This window comes from Mus caroli, unplaced genomic scaffold (genome assembly GCF_978045245.1).
Source record: "Mus caroli unplaced genomic scaffold, Mus_caroli_1 scaffold_17, whole genome shotgun sequence".
Classification (NCBI taxonomy): Eukaryota; Metazoa; Chordata; class Mammalia; order Rodentia; family Muridae; genus Mus; species Mus caroli.
The window spans coordinates 17339009-17360669 of record NW_028227272.1 but is presented as its reverse complement, the minus strand read 5'-3'; the positions used below and the strand labels follow the sequence as shown (position 1 = coordinate 17360669).

General features: G+C 49.1%; 1 protein-coding gene across 1 annotated transcript; it reads right to left on the bottom strand.

Moving 5' to 3' along the window:
- Positions 1-618: 618 nt before the first annotated feature.
- Positions 619-17219, bottom strand: Dvl3 (dishevelled segment polarity protein 3). Its single transcript, XM_029470699.2, has 16 exons — positions 16804-17219; positions 11807-11876; positions 11243-11364; positions 11013-11122; positions 10699-10834; positions 10429-10522; positions 10184-10253; positions 8759-8898; positions 8554-8630; positions 8380-8447; positions 8116-8265; positions 7448-7579; positions 7110-7277; positions 3479-3694; positions 2981-3391; positions 619-2175 (listed from the first exon to the last, which is right to left on the bottom strand). Exons 1-16 carry the CDS (start codon positions 16962-16964, stop codon positions 2144-2146), a joined length of 2157 nt encoding a protein of 718 aa, XP_029326559.1. The 5' UTR covers positions 16965-17219; the 3' UTR covers positions 619-2143.
- Between the last annotated feature and the right edge of the window lie 4442 nt (positions 17220-21661).

The following is a 21661-nucleotide window of genomic DNA, read 5'->3' as shown; positions in this document are numbered from 1 at the left end:
AGTTCGAGGCCAGCCTGGTCTACAAAGTGAGTTCCAGGACAGCCATGGCTACAGAGAAACCCTGTCTCGGAAAAAATAAAAAAATCCCATTTCTCAACTGGGCAGTGGTGGCACATGCTTTTAATCTCAGCACTGGGGAGGTAGAGGCAGGCAGCTCTCTGAGTTCAAGGTCAGCCTGGTCTACAGATCAAGTTCCAGGACAGCCAGGGCTACAAAGAGAAACCCTGTCTCATAAAACCAAAAAAGGAGAGAGAAAAGATTTCCTATGATATCCAAACTGAGAGAATGAGTAAGAGCTAACCTGGACACAAACGGCTGTCTGATTATTGCCAAATCAGGAAAATTTGGTTTTTCTCCCAGGAGACAGAGACATCCTGCTGCCTATACAGGCCAGAGACTTCTATGGCAGAAAGGAAGGGGTGGGTGCTTAAATCTGGTTGCTAACACTACTATTCCTAGCAACCTCCTTCTAGGAAGCCAAAACCCAAAAACTTGTAACTCCTGAACTACCATTCAAGGCTTCATGTCTATCTTTGCAAAAGTTTTCTCTTCCCAATATACCCTAAAAGTTTGCTGGTTTAGAGTAAATAATAATAATAATAATAATAATAATAATAATAATAGCTACCATTTATTGAGCACCTACTCTATTGTGTGCCAGGCACTGTGCTAGGCACTTTTCGTACAATATCTAATTTAATTCCTCACAACAACCCTGTGAGGTAGGTATTATTATCATCATTTTACATATGGGAGGACTGAGGCTCCAGAGAGGTTAAATAACTCTTTTACACAACCAAAAATGAGAACTCAAGCCCAGACCAACTTGACTCCAAATCCCATGCTCTGTAAATTAAGAAAGGGAGAGGAACAGCTGACCTTCAGAGTGTCAAGAGTAGAGGGTGTGTGATGCTGACTAATACCATGTAGGTGTAGCTTGTAAAGAAGGTCACCAGGACAGGAATTCAAGAGGAATAACGCTTGACTATTATGGACATGCCTGTGGAGATGTCCAGTGGGTAATAAAAACAGGTCTAAAGAGAGGGGAAGCTGGGGTTGGAGATCCAGATTTAGAAGTGGCCAGCATATCAACAGCTTAAGGAGAGAATGGCTGACACTATCATGGGAGTGGGAAAGAAGGAGATGTGAGCCAAAGACAGGATAACAAGGGTACTGGCGTCCAGCGCACAAGCGAGCACTGACGAGGGATTCTCAAGATCACAGGAAAAGGCAGAGTTAGAGAGAACCGAAGACAGCTAAGACCGAATCATGCTTCTAACATAGCCCTTTGTTCATTAAAATCCCAGAAAAGGTGTTAAACGAATGAATGAATGTCAAAATAGCCCTACCTCAGGTTGCCCCCAAACCTGGCCTAAGGACATCCTGATGGGGGGAGACATTTGCTGGGGCATGCTAGGCAGACACTACAGAGCTATGTCCCCAGATGACACCCTTGCCCTGAAAAGTTAAGAGTCTGGATAAGTCAGAGTTTATATAGCAGAGTTTTAAAGAGAAATTTGTGATTTAAGGTAGAAAACAATTTTAAAAATAACTGAAGCTGTTTGGAAGTCCCAGTTGTCTGCTTGTATAGCTTCAACTGGCCTGCCGTTATAAGGATATGGGGGTGGGGGTATAGGAGGGAAGTAGAGAATGGCCTGTCAGTCACCTGGACAGCCCTCTGTGGAGCCCATCTTTTGGGCTTTAGCCAAGTACAAAGACATTGGGAACATGTATGGGAAGCATAAGGGCTAGCAAGAAGGGGAGAGGGCAGTCACGGACCAGCCCCACTATCTAGGGATGACTTGGAAGAAGGGTCCAGCCCTCCGGTCAGGGACCAGCCCTGAGGCTTATGTAAACTTACATGGGCATGTGTGTGTGTGTGAGAGAGAGAGAGAGAGACAGAGAGACAAAGAGACAGAGACTCACATGTGTATCTATGTGTATGAGGTGGAGGGAAGCAAACTTCACTACTTCTCTCTGAGAAGAACAGTCTGTTAGACCTGGGGGAAGCTGAGGTCCTTCCCAGAAGCCTAGTGACCTTGTAGTGTGGGTGTGAGGGTTGGACATCCTTGGGAAGCCCTGAGGGGCTGCTGAAGCAGAGTTCCTGGTCTCCTTGGAGGCTGGGCCTCCCCTTCCTGGGGACTCACAGAAAGTCAAAGAGCCCGAAATTCTTGGCTGCTCCAGGCCCAGGGAAATTTGAAGGAAGAAAAAAGAAGAAAACTGTTTCAGGCTCAGAAGTTAGATGAGCCTATTGGTTAGTAGGGTTAGATCTCAGGGAACCAGCACACAGGACAGGCATGGGTGGGGTCTAGGCCTAGCAGAGATAGTCCCTGGAAGCCACTAGTGGCCCTGGCACCTGAGGGGAGGCTCTCTGGGATTCTGATTGGGGCTGGGTCCAAGCAGGGACAGACAGCACAGATGCCTACTTAAGGTGGCTACAGCTGTAGGGTAAAGGTCTGAAGCAGCGGGCAGGGCAGTTAGAAAGGACAAGACTTTTTTTTGGTGTCAGTATGGTGGGGCAATATCAAGATCTCTGTACACATGCTTAAGGAGGTGGGCAAAAGGGGACTGAGGGTAGAAAGGGTGGGCTTAAGGTGTGACACCCCAGGGGTCAGTTCCTAAATGTCCGAGTGGAGCATCAGGAGTTAACAACAGCAGTGCAGAGCCAGGGTCATGAAAAATACTGGGAATTCCGGAACTGGGTGTAATGGGGGCTGGTTAGTGGGCAGAGGCACCAGCTGGACTAGAGGCAGGTTAGGGGCTGTAGCATGGATGAGTAGAGACACCCTCATCCTTGCTGCTACCAGCAAACAGTAGCAGTTAGTTCCATTTATTTCCCTTTCAGGTACCAAAGTGTTTTTAAAAAAAAGAAAAAAAAAAAAAAAAAAAAAAGGCCGACTGATGGAGATGGGGTTGCAGCCGGCTGAGGGGTAAGAGCTGGAGAGGGGCTCTGATCACATCACATCCACAAAGAACTCACTGGGGTTTCCCATTGCCATGCGGAAGGACTGTCTGCTGGCCGTCAGTTCCGGGGGCACCGAGGCCAGGTCACGCCCTGGAGGGGCTCCTGGGGGCCCCATGGCTGCCGGCGGCGGGGTCATCATCAGCATCGGGGGACCATAGAGAGGGGGCACTCCGGGTGGGCCATAGCTTGGGTGTGTGTGGTGGCTGCGCAGGCTGCTGGTCAGTGAATGGTGACTGCGGTGGCTGTGCTCGCTGGCCGCTGGGCCTGATCGCTCGCTTGGTGCCCGCTCCCGTGGCCCCCTCAGACTGCTGCGTGTAGTGTGGTCTGACTCACTGCCGCTACCACCTGACTTGGAGTCCCCAGCTTTTGGGTCCTTCTCCTTGCGCCGGTCGCTGCCACTTCGGTTGGAGCCACTGCTCCGACTGCCTGTAGGAAACACACAAGCCCAGGATGGAGGTGCAGAGGTGACCTGGGCTCCCTGCTGATCCTTCTGGCTGGGTCTTTCTGACCTACCTTCACTGTGCTGACTGCTGGCGCTGCCCCCACCGTAGCTGTAGCCCAGTTCTGGGAAGCCTGGGTGTGGGTTGTAGGGATGCGGAGGTGGTGGATACTGGTAAGGGAAAGCCATAGGCCAAGGGGCAGCTCCTGGGTGCGGCAAAGGAGCCAGTGTGTCCTGGTCAGAGGCGCCACTGGAGCCATCATGGTCGTGAAGCGATAGGTTGGCCATGTCTGTGGAAAGAGGACTCAAGTAAACTGGTCTGTTGTGGTTCCATACCTACAATCAGGTCTCCAGCCAAAGATGGACCGCAGGAAACAGTGTTAAAGTTTATGTCCAGAACAGGAGGCCTGCAGATTTCTTTGGGCACTCTCAATAGCTCTACAGCTAATCCCCACATCTAATTTCCAATACCTTCAAAGTTTCTCCCTAAGTACTAGGAAGGCAGAGGCAAGAGACCTGATATGGGTTCGAGTCCAATCTAGACTACATGGTAAGTTTGAATCCAGCCTAGGCTCCATTATCACACAGTCTCAAACAAAAACAAAAACAAGAAAAGAAAAATAAAGATTGGGATGAAACAAAAACAGAGCAAAAATAAAACAAAATCAACCCCACACATCCCTTACCTCTTATTTTGCCTTTTTTTTTCCCTTTGGGTGGGAGGGAACTAAGTTGGGGAATGAGGAAGGCTAAAGTGTTAGAAGCCTCCAGGTACTGTGCCATGACTCATTAAGCACAGGACACAGCAATCCCTGAACGAGGTAATAACCACTTCTCTAGGCAGGGAAACAAAGTCCAGAGAGGATAAATGAGCAGCCTGAGTGAACCCAAGCTGTAGGCAGAGCAGAAGCTGAAAGATGCTTATAGTCTTGCCTTTCCGGTAATTAGAAGGGGGAATGTTTGGGAAAACTTGGGTGAATGTTTGCCCTTCCCCTCTCCAATAATAACAACAACAACAAAAACAACAACAACAACAATAATGATGATGACGACGACGATGATTGATTTACTAAAAGCCCAGAATGAGGATGAGGGTGGAGAGATAGTTTAGCAATTAGAACCACTTGTTGCTTTTGCAGAAGACCTGGGTTTGATTCCTAGCATATATAAAATGGCTCACAACCATCTATAACTCCAGTTCCTTAAATACAGTGGCCTTTATAGGTACTGCATGCACAGGGTGCTCAGATATACATGTAGGCAAAAGACTCATATGCAAAAATTAAATAAATCTTAAAAATAAAAGTTCAAAATGAGCTGGGTATTGTAGCTCATGCCTTTAATTCCAACACTCAGGAAGCAGCGGTAGGCAGATCTCTGAGAATTCAAGGCTACCTCGGTCTACATAGTGAGTTCTAGGTCAGCCAGAGCTATATAGTAAGACCCTGCCTCAGAAGAAGCCGGAGAGAAGGAAGAGGAGGTCCAGAATGGGCTACGTGTTCAAGTGCACATCTGTCATTCCAGCAGGGTTGGGAAGTCCGTCACCTCAGCCTAATAGCAACAGGGGAGTGCTAATTAAGAGAAGGAGGCAGATCCCTAAATGAATCCAATGCTTTGTTTTGTTTTTTAGGGCCTCCTTTATAGAAGGCTCTTGCCCTGATCACACTTTACTGGTGGTGTTGTGGAGAGTGGAGCTGGGGTTGAAGGGCCAGAAAGAACAACTTAAGTGTCTCCTCTGTGCCGTGGATCCTGCTTGTAGCCAGAACTGGCACTAGTTCACTAGTTCACGAACTCCTTCCATCCTTGAAATTGTGTACTTCCTAAAGGTAAGCAGTCCTCTCAAGAGCTAGGACTTCCCTGAAGGGAGTAAAACGGGCCACTAGGACTGATTGCCTGCCAAGGACCTGCTCACAGGCACCCGAATTCTAAGAAAGCTAGAATTGCCCGGGAGAAGCCATCCACACCATTAGATCTTCCTCCAAACCTAAGGTGATCGAGCCAGCTCTGCAGGAAGAAGCCAGGGTGAGGCTCTGAGATTGGTTATGGAGCCTGCCAGTCAGTCAAGCCTCTGACTTGGCAGCATTCAGGCAATGAAGGAAAGCAGTGGCCTCACTCAAAGACCTATGGATGTCTTTAGCCGATAAGGTGCTATCTAGAGGACCAACAATAATCTCCAGAGTGAGCACACAGTTCCTCACTGAGCCTGCCACACTCCCCACTCTACAAACTGTGGCCTCTAAGAAGGAAAAGGCGTTTCTGTCAGCATATCCTGAGCCAACTCTTGGGTGGCCTACGTAGAAGACCCACCTGGGCCCAGGAAATAAACATCTTCTGAGCAAAACTGCCATAGCTATCTTGGAAGCTTTGTATGTCCCAAGATGTCTGGGGCCCTTGGCTGATGTCCGCTAACAATGACAATAATAACCCATTTCTATGAGTCTACTAAACTACTAATGGAAGTTGGACCCAATTTCAGATAATGGACTGTGAAAATAGAGTGCATCTTACAATCAGTTAAATACGTGAACGGCAGGCAACTTTTATGGAGCACTTCTTGTGGGTCACACACTATCCAAGTGGGTTTACATATATTATGTTATGCTTAAGATATATCTATGGGATGAGTTCTATCTTACTTCTACCTTGGACTTAGAAGCCAAAGCACCTACTGTGGTCATAGTAACAGTAAAGTTTGAACTCAGAACTGTCAGAGTCCAAAAATCCTATCAAGCACTACAAGAGCTGCCAAGGCCCAGGAACCCCAACCTCTAGCAAGAGATGGTGTTCTGTAGCAGCAGCCACTGAGTCCCAGAAGCACTCTGAGTTAGCTCTGGATGTCAGCCAGCACTGCAGGTGTAAAAGCTCTTCTGGGCAGCGGCAGCTGCTGGGGCTAGGACTCAGCTGCTGGCTGGAAGAGCAATGCCTGTGTGAGGTCCTCTGTAGGCTAAGAAGAAGGAAGGATCTCCGTAGGGATTATGCTCAGTGGCCTTTTCTAACCTCCTTAGTGCAGAGCTTGTAAAGTCCTCTGCAACCTGACCCTGACAGTTTCTCCAGCTTCACACCATGGTACAGTTTTACTCCCAGGGCTCTTAGAGAGACCAGGATGCCAACTCACATCCCGACCCGGTAGTACCCGTTGGTTTGTTTGGCAGGTTTTCTTTGGTCTTGCTGAGACAATGCTTCTTGGAGCAACTCAGAGCAGTGGGAACTAGAGTCAGAAGACCTGGAACCAAAGCCTATCTCCTTTGTTTCTAATTGTGAGGCCTAGCATAGACTATTTTACACCAATAAATCTAGGTCTTCATTTGATAATCACCCCTCCCCCACTAAGAGGTAAAGGCTCAGTGGGATGACCGGATGACACCTCAGAAACCATGGCACCATGTCAAGCACAGAACAGGCAATTAGAGAGAGGCAGGCTCCACGGGGAGATAGGAGACGATGAAGAGGCTAGACTAGGCTATTCTGTGCTGTAGAGCCTTCAAGCTTTAAGCCAGACCCCAGAAAAGCTTGGAGTTAGGATTCCTAGAATCAGCTGTCATATCATAGAGTGCCTCCTTACTCCCAGGAGACAAGAAGGTGGGGATTCTGGGTGTGGTGGAAGCATACAATTATAATCCCATCACTCAGGAGGCTAAGGTTGAGGGACTGCTGCAAGTTCAAAGGTCAGCAGGGGGTGGGGGGAGGTGGTGGGAAGACACGTACTACCACAGAGGTCGCCAAAGATGTAGTAGCACTGCTCGGAGAAGGTGATCTTGTTGACGGTATGGCGGATGAAGCCAGCCTTCAGCAGGTTGCTAGCGTACTTGCGGGCCTCCCGACGGTCGGTGAACCCTTCCACGTTGTGGTACAGCCAGTCTACCACATCCGAGCCTGGGGACAAGTCTGCCAGTTGATTTGGGTTCCTCTGGCTTCACAGAAGCTATGGGGCTAGGGCAATTAACAACCCAAAGGAATAGCCCAAGGAAGATCTTGGGACCCCCACCCCACCCTGTTCCCTGTCTCCACAACCTGTCCTTCATCTTGTAGTAAGGCTCTCTCACCGATGAAAGCATTGGGAATGGTAATCTTGAGCCACATGCGGTCTCGGACCTCCAACCCTGACTCAGGGGAGGCCATGGCTTTTACGATGGCCGCCATGTCACTGTGGATGGAGAGGTGGAAATCATCTAGGCCTGGGGGAAGGGGCAGAGTAGTGAGACAAAGGCACTGTGGAGTCGGGAAAACAGGAGTGGCATCCTAGTTCTCCCACTCAACAGTGACAAGCCCAGTGTCAGCTCCTTGGACAGTTTTCCCTCCTGTAAAAGTGAATAGATTAGTGCCTTCACAGGACATGTGAAAATAACTCAATGATTTCAAGCAGGTACCTAAGCTCGTGCACATGCTATGACAGGAAAACCAAGTGGTTCCTTCATGCCACACAGTACCAATGAGTTAGAACCTCTTATCAAGCCCCAGAGAAGTCTGGTGAAGTATATACTGGTAGCCCCATTGTATGAGAGGAAACTGAGGCTCTGTGGGCGCTCACCATACATTAAGAAGCAAACCATGTTCAGGGAAGCTGAGTGCCCTCTGGGGAAGGGCTGTGGAGTGAGATCTCTGGAATGAGTCGAGCCCCCTCAAAGGCTCTCCCCGATGCACAAGCGGGTCCTCATCAATCCTCCCACCTGGCCTTATCTGCCGGGTCCAAGGGACAGGCTTGGATACTCACGCTCTGTATCAGGGATGGAGCTGGTGATGGAGGAGCTGGTAGAGGTGATGGTGCTTAAGGAGGGGCTCATGCCATAGGCGGGGAAGGTGCCTGTCATGGCTGCCGTGTGAGAGACCCAGGCTGCAGGGTCAATGGGACGGATGGGCTCGCCTGCAGGGAGAGTGAGGAGTCACAGGCCGCCCATCCACGTAAGGAGAAGAGAAGAGAGAAGGAGCACAGCTTACACAGCCAACACCGACGTTGGGATGAACGCTATTTACTTACTCCGGGGTAATGTGAAGCAGCCGCGAGGACTTGGATCCCAGCACTTGGCTACAGTCAGAGTGATGGGCCTGAAAACAAGGTTGTCCTCATAAAGGCAGAACGTATGACGGCCAGACCAAGTCTCTGGCCAGAGACGCCTTTGCCCACCTTCCCTAGAACCCCATCCACTCATACCCTGGCTTGTGCACAATCTCCCGAAGGACTCGGACTGCGTCATCATTGCTCATGTTCTCGAAGTTGATCTCATTTACCTGAGAAAGAGGGCTAAGAGTGAGAAAATGGAGTGCTCAGGAGATGGACAGGGGAGCTGAGGTTGAGGGTTTCCCTCCAGACTACAGGGACTCCTTACTCTCCTCCCACCCAGGGTAGTTGACGATACCTGCAGTAGCATATCTCCTGGCTCAATTCGTCCATCAGCTGCCACAGCCCCACCCTTCATGATGGAGCCAATGTAGATGCCTCCATCACCTCGCTCATTGCTTTGGCCCACAATGGAGATGCCCAAGAAGTTATACTTTTCTGCAGGGAATAATTTAACACCTTGAGAAGGGCGGGGTTCCTACCCAAATTCCCAGCCCCTTGTTAGTACAGGGCAGAAAGGGGCAATAACTGACTGATATCACTAACCATGTAAACATTACTGTACAGTGTACACGGTGACATGCCTTTAATTTCCCTACTGGTTGTGAGGCAGAGACTCTGAACACACTTTACACCTAGGTAAGACCTAAGTGACCTTTCTAAGACAGCAAGCAGCAGGAAGTAAACTCAGATTTAAGTTCCAAGTTAAAGTTCTTCCAGCTATATTTAGCTGCCTTTACATTTTTTAAAACCACATTCTTTTTTTTTTTTTTTTTTTTTTTTTCGAGACAGGGTTTCTCTGTGTAGCCCTGGCTGTCCTGGAACTCACTCTGTAGACCAGGCTGGCCTCGAACTCAGAAATCCGCCTGCCTCTGCCTCCCAAGTGCTGGGATTAAAGGCGTGTGCCACCACCGCCCGGCTAAAATCACATTCTTATCTATTTGTTTTGTTGTAGAAGGCACTCGTGTGTGTGTGTGTGTGTGTGTGTGTGTGTGTGTCTGTGTGTGTCTGTCTGTCTGTCTGTGTGTGTGTCTGTGTGTGTGTGTATGTGTGTCTGTCTGTCTGTGTGTGTCTGTGTGTGTGTGTCTGTGTGTGTGTGTCTGTGTGTGTCTGTGTGTCTGTGTGTGTGTGTCTGTGTGTGTCTGTGTGTATATGTGTGTGTGTGTATGTGTGTGTGTATGTGTGTGTGTGTGTCTGTCTGTCTGTGTGTGTGTGTGTCTGTCTGTATGTGTGTGTCTGTGTGTGTGTGTGTGTGTGTGTGTGTGTAGGTCAGGGGCAACTAGTAGGAGTCACCTTCTGCTTTTGCCATGCAGGTTCTAGGGGTTGAACTCCAGTCATCAGGCTGGGTGGCAGGCCCAGCTGCTGAGCCGTCTTACCAGGCACAGCTGTGCTTTAAAGAGTCAGAAGTCAGAGAGTACAGATGTATGGAATGGCAAGGTGAGCAGGGACTCCTCCCCCAGGAAGCCTCCCAGGGTGCCGTGCTCTGTTCTCACAGTTTGGTTTACCTGTTAGAGCTCTGACTCTGAAATACTGAAATGGTTATATGATGTCTCAGTCAGTATTTACAGAGCATAACTGCAGAACAGGAGACATATCTTTTTCCCCCTGTATTGCATATGGAACCCAGAGCCTTGTACTATACTGCTGAGATCCCACTCCAAACCCCACAACACGCATGCTGTCTTTCCCAGCATGGGCATTTGGCAGTGTCCCCCAGACTCACCCATGTTGAGAGTGACGGTGATGATGTTGAGAGACATAGTGGAGTCTGTGATGCTGCTGAAAGACGAGGACTGGAAGAGAGAGTGTCTGTGAGCAGCAGGGGGTGCAGGGGGTGGGGAGGAGGGGGTCCCACAAACACTGAACTGAACAGAAGGGCTCTGAAGAAGAAAAGAGCTATGGTCCTGCCTGGGAAGGACTCAACAGTCTAACCTCCTGCTCAGTCCCTGAACATCCAAGAGCCCATACCCGCTCAATCCGGGAGACCTTCTGCTTCCGCCGCCGCCGCTTGTGTCTTCTCATGAGGCGTGAGGCACTGCTCTGTTCTGTGGAGCTGCTGAACCTGTGGGGCCCAAAGTCGTTCCCCACCAGGCTGGCCCATCCTTGCCTCATAAAAGGCACAGTAGAGCCCTGGTCCCATCACAATAGCCACATCCCACCAGAGGTGAAGAACCAGCTTCCTCATTGGTCACTTCCCGCCTCACTCCCATCCCTGTACCTATGAAAGTCAAGCCCCACCTGCTGGTGGAATCATCCTCATCTGAATCAAAGAAACTGGTAGTCTCCAGCTCGCTGCTCATGAGCGTAGATGAACTGTCATAGCCGCCTGGCTCCCGTCGCCGCTCACCCTTTGTGGTTCCATTGAGTCGGGCCGCTGCAAGGGAGATAGGCAGCTGGGTCCATACAAGGCTCAATGCAGGGAACAAGAGTTATGAGGCAGGCAAGCCAGGGGCTGAACAGGGCCCAGGCATAGCCATAACTCAGGAAGTAGGGTAAAGAGGCGGGGAGCTAGCTGGAATCTGCCGAGAGGAGCTGGAAGTGGGAATACACACCGTGCTCGGGGCCGTCCCTCCGTCGGGGCCGCTCTCGTTGGGCAGACACCAAGGAGTCGGTCTCCGTGTCATTGTCCAGATTCTCCTGGCTGCCCCCACTAGCATGAGGGCTAAAGGGTAGAGAGGACTTAGTGGAGAAGAGAGAAGGCTGGGGGCTCCCTTCCCCAGCCCTGGGTTGAACTGAGCTGCTCTTTGCTCATGGGCCATTCCCACCTTCAAGACACACTTACTGGAAGGAGGGGGGTCGAGAGTCCCCAATGCCTCCTGTGCGTTCCATCGAAGGTGGCAGCTCTGACGGGTTGTCAGCACAGAAAGGGGCCGGCTCTGGGTGCGAGCCCTCGGCAGATACCAGCTGCCAGAAAGAAAATGAGTGGTCACAGTGGTGCCAAGGAGAAGCAAGACGTTGCTTCCAGCAGGGTATGAAAGACTGGACAGAGAGGAACAGAGAAGAAAGGGCCACATGAGGGCAGCTGAGCAGGTGTGTAAGGGGAGGGACTGGCAGGCATGGGTTTCTGAGGCAGAGCTGGGGCAGAGCACAGAGGTCAGAGGATGCCAAGTGGCAGGCAAGTGTCTGGATGGACACAGGAGATCTTTGAATCTTCCTCCCTCTCCTCCCTCATAGATAAGAAATGATTAGAAAACTAAAGGCAGATTCGGATACGAAGGCATAAAAGCACCAGCTGCAATCTCAGCTATGCCCTTCTTCCCTCTAGCCAGCTGCAATCTCAGCTATGCCCTTCTTCCCTCTAGCCAACACCAGGATGCAGCTGGAGGCTGAGCTGAAGGTTCCTTACCCAGGACACCACCCGGCCATTGAAGCAAGGTAGCTTGGCATTGTCGTCCGAGATCTCTTCCTTCACCACCCTGCAAGGAAAGGGTGATGTCAGAGAGCACTTCTGATGTAGGAAAACTGAGGGTCCCCATGATTGAAACTGTCCTCGACCCTAAGTGTGAGATCAAGCCATCCACACAAGACTGCTCAGCTGTGAGGAGGGACTAGGGACAGCCCCTTAGCACCTCCAGGAAGTAGGACAAAGAGCCAGGAGCTGTGGGGAGAAGCTGGAAGCTGGAAACACACAATATCCTGGGCCATCCCTCCGGCAGGGCCGTATCTGGGCCAACTGCCTTGCTGGAGCACCGGCTCAGCCATCAGGTGACTGGAAATTATAATGGTCACACAGCACACTCAGAACCTCCAGGGTGCTTGACCTAAGGCCAGCATGACTTTCCTTTCTCTCTGACCTTCAAAGGGAAAGGTACAATTCTTACTATTCTTCTCTTCTCTACTAGGAAGACTTTGTTCTGAGAGCTGTGGAAAGGAGCTTAGAGGAACTAGGAAAGAGAAGGCATTCTATGACCATCCACACAGAACATATTTGTAATTTCAGGCAGCACTTGGAAGGCTGAGGCAGGAAGATTATGAGGTGAGCCTGGGCTATATAATGTAGTTCTGTTACAAACAGTAAGAAGGAAAGAGGCTGGCAATGCAGCTCAGATGGCAGCATGCTTGCCCAGCATATACAAAGCCATTTGACACACACTACATGCGCTGGGCATGGTTCCATATGCCTGTAATCGCTGCACTGCAGAGGAGGAGGCAGAAGGATCAGTGTAAGGTCGGGAGCTTGAGGCTGGCCTGGGGTACATGAGGACTCTCACCCACCCACCCCCAAAAAGGAAGAAACTAACAGTGACAACTGTTTATGTTTACTGAGCATGCCTTATGGGCCTACTATTCTGCTAAGCACTTGTAGCATGTAGGAGAAGGTGGGAAACTAAACTCAGGTTCGATAATCTATCGACACTCACAAGCTGGTGTTTGAGTCCTAGCCTCTGCATTCTTATCCGCTACATCTTCTACTCCTAAAATTAGAACATATACTTAAATACAAAACAGAAAAACAGTGGTGGCACATGCCTTTAATCTCAGCATTTGGAAGGCAGAGGCAGGCTGAGTTGGAAGCCAGCCTGGTCTACAGAAAGAGTTCCAGGACAGCCAAGGCTACTCCAGCCTCACTAAGTAGACAATATAATTCTCATTTCAGGAACAAAGAAACTGACATTTGGTTACTCATCATGGTTATCATACTGAGAGGCGGTAGAGCTGGATCTAAATCCAATGCTGTTCTGATTTCAATTCTCTTTCCCTCCATGTCACACTTTTCCCCCTTTGATGACAGGTTGGGGTGGGGCATTAATGTGGTCATGACATGCAGTTTGGCCTTGGGAATGTGATAGAGGCCAGAAGTTGGATAACAACTATGGTTTAGAGCCAGAGATGGAGATGGAAATTGCGGAGAGGTACGCTATTACTCACCCTAGGAACACTGAGCTAGACAAATGTGGTCATCAGCTAGGGGGATACAGGCTGAGGCTGCACAGAAGCTGTGAGGCTTGGTCCTCCCTCCCTCCTTAGAGGGGCAAAGGGTCTGGCTCCTTGTGGTAGTCACATGCTTTAACTCACAAAGAAGCTGGCAAGCCAAGCCTACGGTCCTCCCTCTCAGCTCCATCTCCCTACCACTTCTAGTGCCACAAGGACCCTAAGAAAACAGCCCAGACCTACCAGCCAACCTCGCCTCAAGAGGAAAGAGGATACGTGTAACACACAGGACGCTTATGTCCTGTGAGTCTCCTCATCTCCCTTAGCAGACCTCCCCCCCTCCACATATACACACACTCCCATACTGCAGGGGTTTCTTCTCTTTCTAGAGCGTCACCAATGCTCTAAAAGCCTCTGCTGACTCTCAATGGTCGTCAGCAGCTTTGGAGGAACCTAGACTAGAACCTGCTGCGGTAGAGCTTGGCCATCTGGGCTCCACAGCAGTCTCACCAGACCTGTCCTCTCCTTTTCACTCAGACTGAGTCAGGTAAGCACAGGCCCAACTCTCAATTCTACCACACAGTAGCTCTCCCACCTTAGAGACATCATTTAACTTAGCCAACCGTTGTCTCATCCTGGTAAATGGAATTCTTAGATGATGGGTACGGTCCAAGAATATAATAAAAACTAGTTGACTCTCCAACTGTTAGTAGATCCACACTCAAATATTAAGAATGTCTCCTTTTCTTTTAAAAAACTTTATTACATTTTAGTGTGTGTGTTTGTGTGTATGTGTGTGTATGTGTGTGTGTGTGTGTGTGTGTGTGTGTGTGTAGGTCAGAGGATAACTTTTTCCTTCCATTCTATGAGTCCTGAGGATAGACTTCAGGTCACCAGGCTTGGTGGCGGCAATGGCCTTTATGCACTGAGCCCTTTCCCTGACTCTCCCAAGGAACTTAATGGCACTAAGTCTACCCCATGCTTCACAAAGAGCTTTGTGAGAGTTGGGGACTCCTTAGGTCCCACATTCTGAACCTGAGGTGGAGGCCAGCAGGCTTCCTCCTTTGACATGCTTTGTCAACGGGGGTTACCGGCCTAGGCCACCTGAAGTGTCATCTGACATTCCCAGTTTGCCAAGGCTCACTATCTTTCCGGAGAGGAGAAATCTATAGAATGGCATTTACATAATATAGTATTCCTCACTGGTGTTATGTGTGTGCTCTCTTTCGTTCTCTCTGTCTCTCTCTCATCTTCTCTCTCTCTCTTCTCTCCCTCTCTCCCTCTGACACCTATACAAACACACATACACATACATACATACACACACACACCTCTACAATGGTGTGATCCAGACTTTACATTTTGGAGTGAGAGTCCCCCATAACCAAACAAATTCTGTCATTTACCAGCTGTGTGGCCTAGGGTCAGCTTTATTGAGGCCTTTTTCATTCTAGTCTCCTGATTTTCATTAGTGCCCATTTCACAGACTGGTGTGAGGACTCAAAGATGCAAGATGTACAAGTGATGACATCACTGTCAGGCACACTGTAAGTACCATATGATGAGCTTGTAAAATAAAAACTGAAATAAGCTGTCAATAGGATCCTCTGCTATCCTAACTGAAAAGGATGGCCTTGCTGGGTCTTTTGCTCACTTATTCTTGTAGATTGGGGGGAATAAGCCAAATAATCACATCCACTTCATGCTTAGCATTGTTCTCAATCCTGGTAGAGCAGCCAACCGATATTTTGCAAAGGGTGCTTCAAGGACCACGGGTAGACACAAAATGGCTTAAAGTGGCAGATGATAAATGTTACTTAGTTCAATAGTTGATTTAAAGAAAGGTATTCCTGAGCAGTGAGCAGATGCAATGGGAGCCCTCTTATAACTGTAGTTAGACCTGCTCCCACGACAACCTTAGGAACGCAGGAAGCAGCTCACAGTGGTCTGCAGAGGCAAGGAGGGGTAGAGATACAAGACTATTCTAACCCCTCTGGCCTAGCATACCCTTGAAATATGACCCCAGTTCCTTCGGGTAACAAGAAAGACCCTGCTCTTATTCCTCTCATGCCAGTTGGAGACACCTACCTCCTATCCTCACTTCTTCCAGATATATCATTTTCAGGGTCTTTCAACCAGGTTTGCCTATTCTAGACTAAAGCCAGACAATCATTACCACACAAGAGTCTCACCCCAGGGCAAGAACAGAATCAGTAATAGTCAGATCTATTCTCCACTCTCCAAAACACACACACACACACACATTTAAGAACTCACTGAATGCTGAGTTCCAGGGTAGAAAATGACAAATAAGTGCTGCAGGAGACAGAAGGTGCTTGCCTCCTGGGGCTGGGAGGGCAGGCCTTGGGAGAGAAGCCAGACTAATGTACACAGGGGGCGGGAGGTTGGGGGTGGTGGTGGGATATATCCCCTCACCCAGCTCTGGGGCCTCAGCTGCAAGCACAGTGCAGGCCTCAGGCAAGTGCATCAGAGGGACCTTCAGGCCTTGAAGGGCCCAGGGAGGGGTAGGGTGTTTGTGTGTGTGTGTGTTTTCTCCATAGCCTCTAGATCCACCATCCAGTTAATGTAGGCAAGCCTCAGCCCCTTGGAGAGGGGTGTGTGTGTGTGTGTGTGTGTGTATGTGTGTGTTCCCCCTCCACCCCCCTCTCAGGCCAGCTGCTACAAAACCCTCAGGCTCCAACATTCCAACCTCTCTTAAAGGGGCAGTCCCAGCTTCCAAACTGCCCATCAAAAGCCCTGCAGCAGGGTAGGGAGGGGAAGACAAGCGAGAACATCAATAGGCCCTTCCTAGTCTTCCCATCCAGGCTCTGAAGCCCTATGCAACATCTCTCCTGGGACTACCATCAGGAAAGAAAAGGCCCCAGCACCTGGTTAGTAAGAACTCCTCTGAGTCAGGCAACACCCCATCGGCCCAGGGGAGAGGTGAATCTGCTTGACAAACATCAGGTCCATCATCCAGCCTGGTAGAACAGCCCCCAACTTCTCCTTCTCCAGTTCAAAGTCCCACCAGCTACAGCCCTAGATACAGCACACTCCAAATAAGGCTCTGAGTTGCAGAGCTCAGAAGACCGGGAAGGCAGGCCGGGTGTCAATATACTCCAACTTTATGCTTAAATGGTGGCACCTGGAAGGACTGAGAACTCTGGCTTTGGACTGGAGTGGAAAGGATGTATGTCTCTGGGGGGCCGCTGGACCGTGGGGAGGTGAGGGGGCTTGAATGGTAGGAACCGATTGCTTAGGGAGGGACGTCTCGCTGGACCAGGGGGGCAAGGCCTCCAGGAGGTGACTGGGAGTCCCTCAAAGTCAAGTGTGTCCCAAGTCACCGAGTCGCTCCCTTGCTGGAAGCGGGGCTAGAAACCAGTGCAGCCAGGGGAGTCGGAACTGGCTGCGTTGGCCCCTAGCAGCGGAGCGACCCGGGCTCCCGGGAGGCGGGGCGGGGGCCATCCTCACCCAAAATCGTCGTCCATAGACTTGAAGAAGAACTTATAGCTGGGCCGCTGCAGAACGCCCTTAAAGTCCGCCAAGGTGACGCGCTCGGCGGGCAGGGGCAGCTTCACCAGGTACGGCGTCTCCTGGCCGTCCAGGTGGTAGATGATCTTGGTCTCGCCCATGGCTCCGGCCTCGGCCCCGCGGCGCGCGGCCTCCTTGGGCAGCGGGGCCGGGCCTCTCCGGCAGAGCTCTGCGCTCGGCGCGGCCCGCTGCTCAGCCCCACTCAGCCGCCGGCCCGGGCGCCAGCTCCCTTGTTCTCCGGCCGCTCCCGGGTCCCAGCGCCGCCCGCCACCGCTTCCGCTCCCCACTCCCGGCGCTCGGCTGGCGACCGCGACTCTTCCGGTGGCCTGGGCCCTCCCGGCTCTGGGCCGAGCCCAGTGCGGCCCCGCCCCGCCGCCGAGCCGCGCTGGCTGCTTGCGGCCGACTGCCCGCCCACCCGCAGGGCGGCGCTCGGTTCCCTGTGCTCCGGGTTCAGGCAGCTGGACCTGGAAGTCTCAGCCCGGTGGGACCGGCGGAACCGTGTGCAGGGTCCCGGGCAGGAGGGGAAGGATAGAAGTGTCACCTACTGCAGAAGAGAATGGACTTGAAGACCTAACTGGATCCCTGAGTGGAGGGTAGCTTCAATTCAGATTTTTAGATTCTGCTGACAGCACAGTTGCTGTCACCGGACTGTACTGAGTTCCTTGAAGGCTGAGCAAGTTCATGTTTTTATCCCTATAATCTCAGCGTCTCTATGAACAAGTAGTTTGAGAAATGGATTGAGTGGGTGTGGTAGCGCTTACCTTTAATTCCAGCACTCAGGAGAGAGAGGCAGGTGTCTTTCAGTGAGTTTAAGCCAGCCTGGCCTACAGAGAGCTTCAGGACAGCAGGACTATGGAGGGAACTCCTCTCTTAGAGAAAGGGAGAAAGACACACACAGAGAGAGAGAGACAGAGAAGAAAAAGAAAGGAAAAGAAAAAAGGACAAAAGAAAGAGAAAAGAAATTTTTGAGTTAAGAAAGAATGCAAGCAGCCAGGTGTGGTGGATCATTACTTTGGTCCAAACACTGGGTAGGTAGGCAAATCTCTGAGTTGGAGGCCAGCCAGTCTACAGAGCAAGTTCCAGAACAGCCAGGGCTAAACAGAGAAATCCCGTCCGGACCCCCACCCCCAAGTATTAGGGGGAAGGAGGGTGCAAACTTGCATGATTGATGATTGGGACACTAGATGTCAAAACTACCTATAGTCAGTTGGTGGTTCAGTTTCTCAGCTGTAACAATGTATGTCAGGTGTGGCTTTGAAACTCCTGACAATTCTCCTGCCTTAAGTTTCTGAGTTCTGTGATTCCATGCCTGCATTTCAGTCACCAATTCTGCCCAGAAACCTCTCACATTACCCAATATGCCTTTCATATGCCCTCAATATGACACACAAGGCCCTTAATAATCACATCTACATACCTCTCTAGACTTTTTCTCATTACATCATAACCACATTTTTTATTATAAGCAGAAAGCATTCAGTAGCAGTTACATGTTTTCAGTTTATATCCTTCATGTCTGTGCATAAATAAAATGCATTAAAACTTTTCAAGGTTTATTTTTACCCCCACACAGATTATAGGTATCTGAGATGACCAGGAGAGGGTGTCAGTCCCTTGGAATTAGTCACCGGAACTGGAGGGATAACTCAGTGGTTAAGACCTCTTCCAGAGGTCCTGAGTTCAATTCCCAGCAACCACATGGTGGCTAACAACCATCTGTAATGGGATCTAATGCCCTCTTCTGGTATGTCTGAAGACAGTGACGGTGTGTGTGTGTGTGTGTGTGTGTGTATATATATATATATATATATATATATATATATATATAATCTTTTTTTAAAAAGTCACGGGAAGCTGTGATCCACCTGCTGAGATGCCGGACACTAAACTCTGTAGGAACAGCAAGCCCTCTTAACTGTTGAGCTGTTTCTCCCTCCCTAGTATTAAAAACAGAGTCCAGGATGACCCTGAATTTTCTACTCTCCTGCCTGTACACTCCTGGAGTGGCTGGGGTTACAGACATGTGATGCCTGTCTTATTTCTTTTTTTTGTTTGTTTTGTTTTGTTTTTTGGTTTTTCGAGACAGGGTTTCTCTGTATAGCCCTGGCTGTCCTGGCACTCGCTTTGTAGACCAGGCTGGCCTTGAACTCAGAAATCAGCCAGTCTCTGCCTCCCGAGTGCTGGGATTAAAGGCGTGCGCCACCACGTCCAGCTTTATTTCTTGATTTACACATTCTAGACATTGCCCATTGACTTCCCACTTTTACTTTCTTAAAATATTGAAGCCATGCTTGTTAAGTCGAGAGTACTTAACACTGACAGTAAAAGTACTGTCAATGTATACTGCTAAGCTTGGTATATTACTTCTTTTGCAAAAAAATTTTTTTGTTTTTTTGCTTCTCTTGGTTTGTTTGTATTTATTTTTGGTTTTTCAAGACAGGGTTTCTCTGTGTAGCCCTGGCTGTCTTAGAACTCACTCTATAGACCAGGCTGGCCTCGAACTCAAAAATCTGCCTGCCTCTGCCTCCCAAGTGCTAGGATTAAAGGTGTGCACCACCACTGCCTGGCTTTATTTTATTTATTTATTTTTTTTCGAGACAGGGTTTCTCTTTATAGCTCTGGCTGTCCTGGAGCTCACTTTGTAGACCAGGCTGGCCTCGAACTCAGAAATCCGCCTGCCTCTGCCTCCCGAGTGCTGGGATTAAAGGCGTGCGCCACCACGCCCGGCTTATTATTTTTTTTAAAAAAACCAATAATTGTTTGCACACAATGAAGTTTTTCAGGACACATTTTGTTCACCCAGTCCAATCTATTAAGTAAACCAGCTTTGTTTGCTCTGGTGAACACTGCCTGCTATCTCTATCTAGCTGTCATCTGGAACTTCTCTACATCCCCAGGGGCACTTCTCCTCCAAGCTGGATCTGTTTTCTTGGACACTATTTCTATTTTAGTGAGGCTAACTGCATCCTTTGACAGGTCTCTTTGAAAGCATGAAAAAATGTAATTTTGGTTTTGGTGTTTCTGTAGCTGAGACTGCATGTAGCTCAGGCTGGTCTTAAAACTGGAAGTCTTGCCAAGGATCACAGGTTTGTGCTACACCTAGAAAGGGATTTGTTTGTTTGTTTATTGGGTCTTGTGGATGTAAGCATGATTTATACCACTAAGGCCCAGATTCTTTGAGCTGTATGTCTAGAATATGATTGAGGTTGAGGTTGGTGCAAGGCTAGACCTGGCAGTCTAATTTGATCCCCAGGATGAACTTGGTAGGAGACCTCCACAGGCATGCTGCCACTCGTGTGCTCCCCAACACCTTCACACAAATTCGTGAGCGCGCGCACACTTAGAAAAAAAATACAATTGAGTTGAAAATAATTTTCCTTCATAAATTTGAAGGTACTTGTTGTTTTTAAACAAAATCTCAATCATTCAATTTTACCAGTGAAGACTTGGGAGCCAGATACTGAGGTGAAAGCCTGCTAGCTTAGAAAGGCAGAGAAAGCATCCAGCTGACCTTCCTCCTCAGCCAGCATCCTAGAAGTAATGCCCCTCTCTCAAAGTCTCAAGCCTTTAAACTGAATGTCCCTCACCTTCTACTTCCTGTGCACCTCTGTGATAATCCTACGTTCACTTCCTCTGGATTGACTCTTTGTATCCTTTTCGCTGCTATTAATTTCAATTTTTGACAATTTCACTTCATTACAAGGTTTTCTATATTAGAATCTTTCTAGCCACTTACTTATCCAATATTTACCTATCCAATATATTGTTATTTATGCATGCTTAGAGAGACTAAAAACAACTATACCAGGCTGGGGAACTCCTTAGCCTCCAACTCTTCCCCTCTATGACATTTTCTTTATGGACAGTGTTTTCTCTTTTGAGTTGGCATAATCCTATCCTACTTTACCAGAGATTTCCTTGATTTTGTATATTTTACTCCACTCTCCCACTTTTTCTGACATCAGAGGCCATTGTTCCACCCACACAGGTTTGTCAGTTAATATTTTTTTTTTTTTCCTTTTCGAGACAGGGTTTCTCTGTGTAGCCCTGGCTGTCCTGAACTCACTTTGTAGACCAGGGTGGCTTTGAACTCAGAAAACTGCCTGTCTCTGCCTCCCGAGTGCTGGGATTAAAGGTGTGCACCACCACGCCCTGCTGTCAGTTATCATTTTAAAGATAGGGCGGTTGGTCCCTTTGAAAGACCAACAGTTATTGTGTCCTGCTTATGGACAACCCAAATGGTCTGTGACTGTTCTTGATAATACCATTGAATATACTTTTAGAAGCATTATTAATTTTATGGCTTGTTTCTGAGATGGGGGGGGGGATGTTAATCTGTGTTTTCCATGCTGTGACAAATCACATTCCTATAAATTCATGGCTATTTTGTAGTTTAGGCTGGCCTTGAACTCAGAAATCTGACTGCCTCTGCCTCCCGAGTGCTGGGATTAAAGGTGTGTGCCACCATGCCCGGCTCTCATTAAATCTTTTAATTGCTCTGTGGATGAGTTTCTCTGAAGCTGACAGGGAATGACTCAATCAAATTTGATATTGGGACCTATGGGAGCCCCACCCCCAGTCCATCCCAGGGTGTTCCCCATGACAAAGGGTTACTTTGTCCCTTGATTTCCTATTATTACAACCTTTCTAGCTACTTACTTATCCAGTATACCAGATTTTACTTACCCAACATGTTATTTATGCATGCTCAGAGAGACTAAAAACAAGTATACCAGGCTGGGGAACTCCTTAGCCTCCAACTCTTCCCCTCTATGACATTTTCTTTATAGACAGTGTT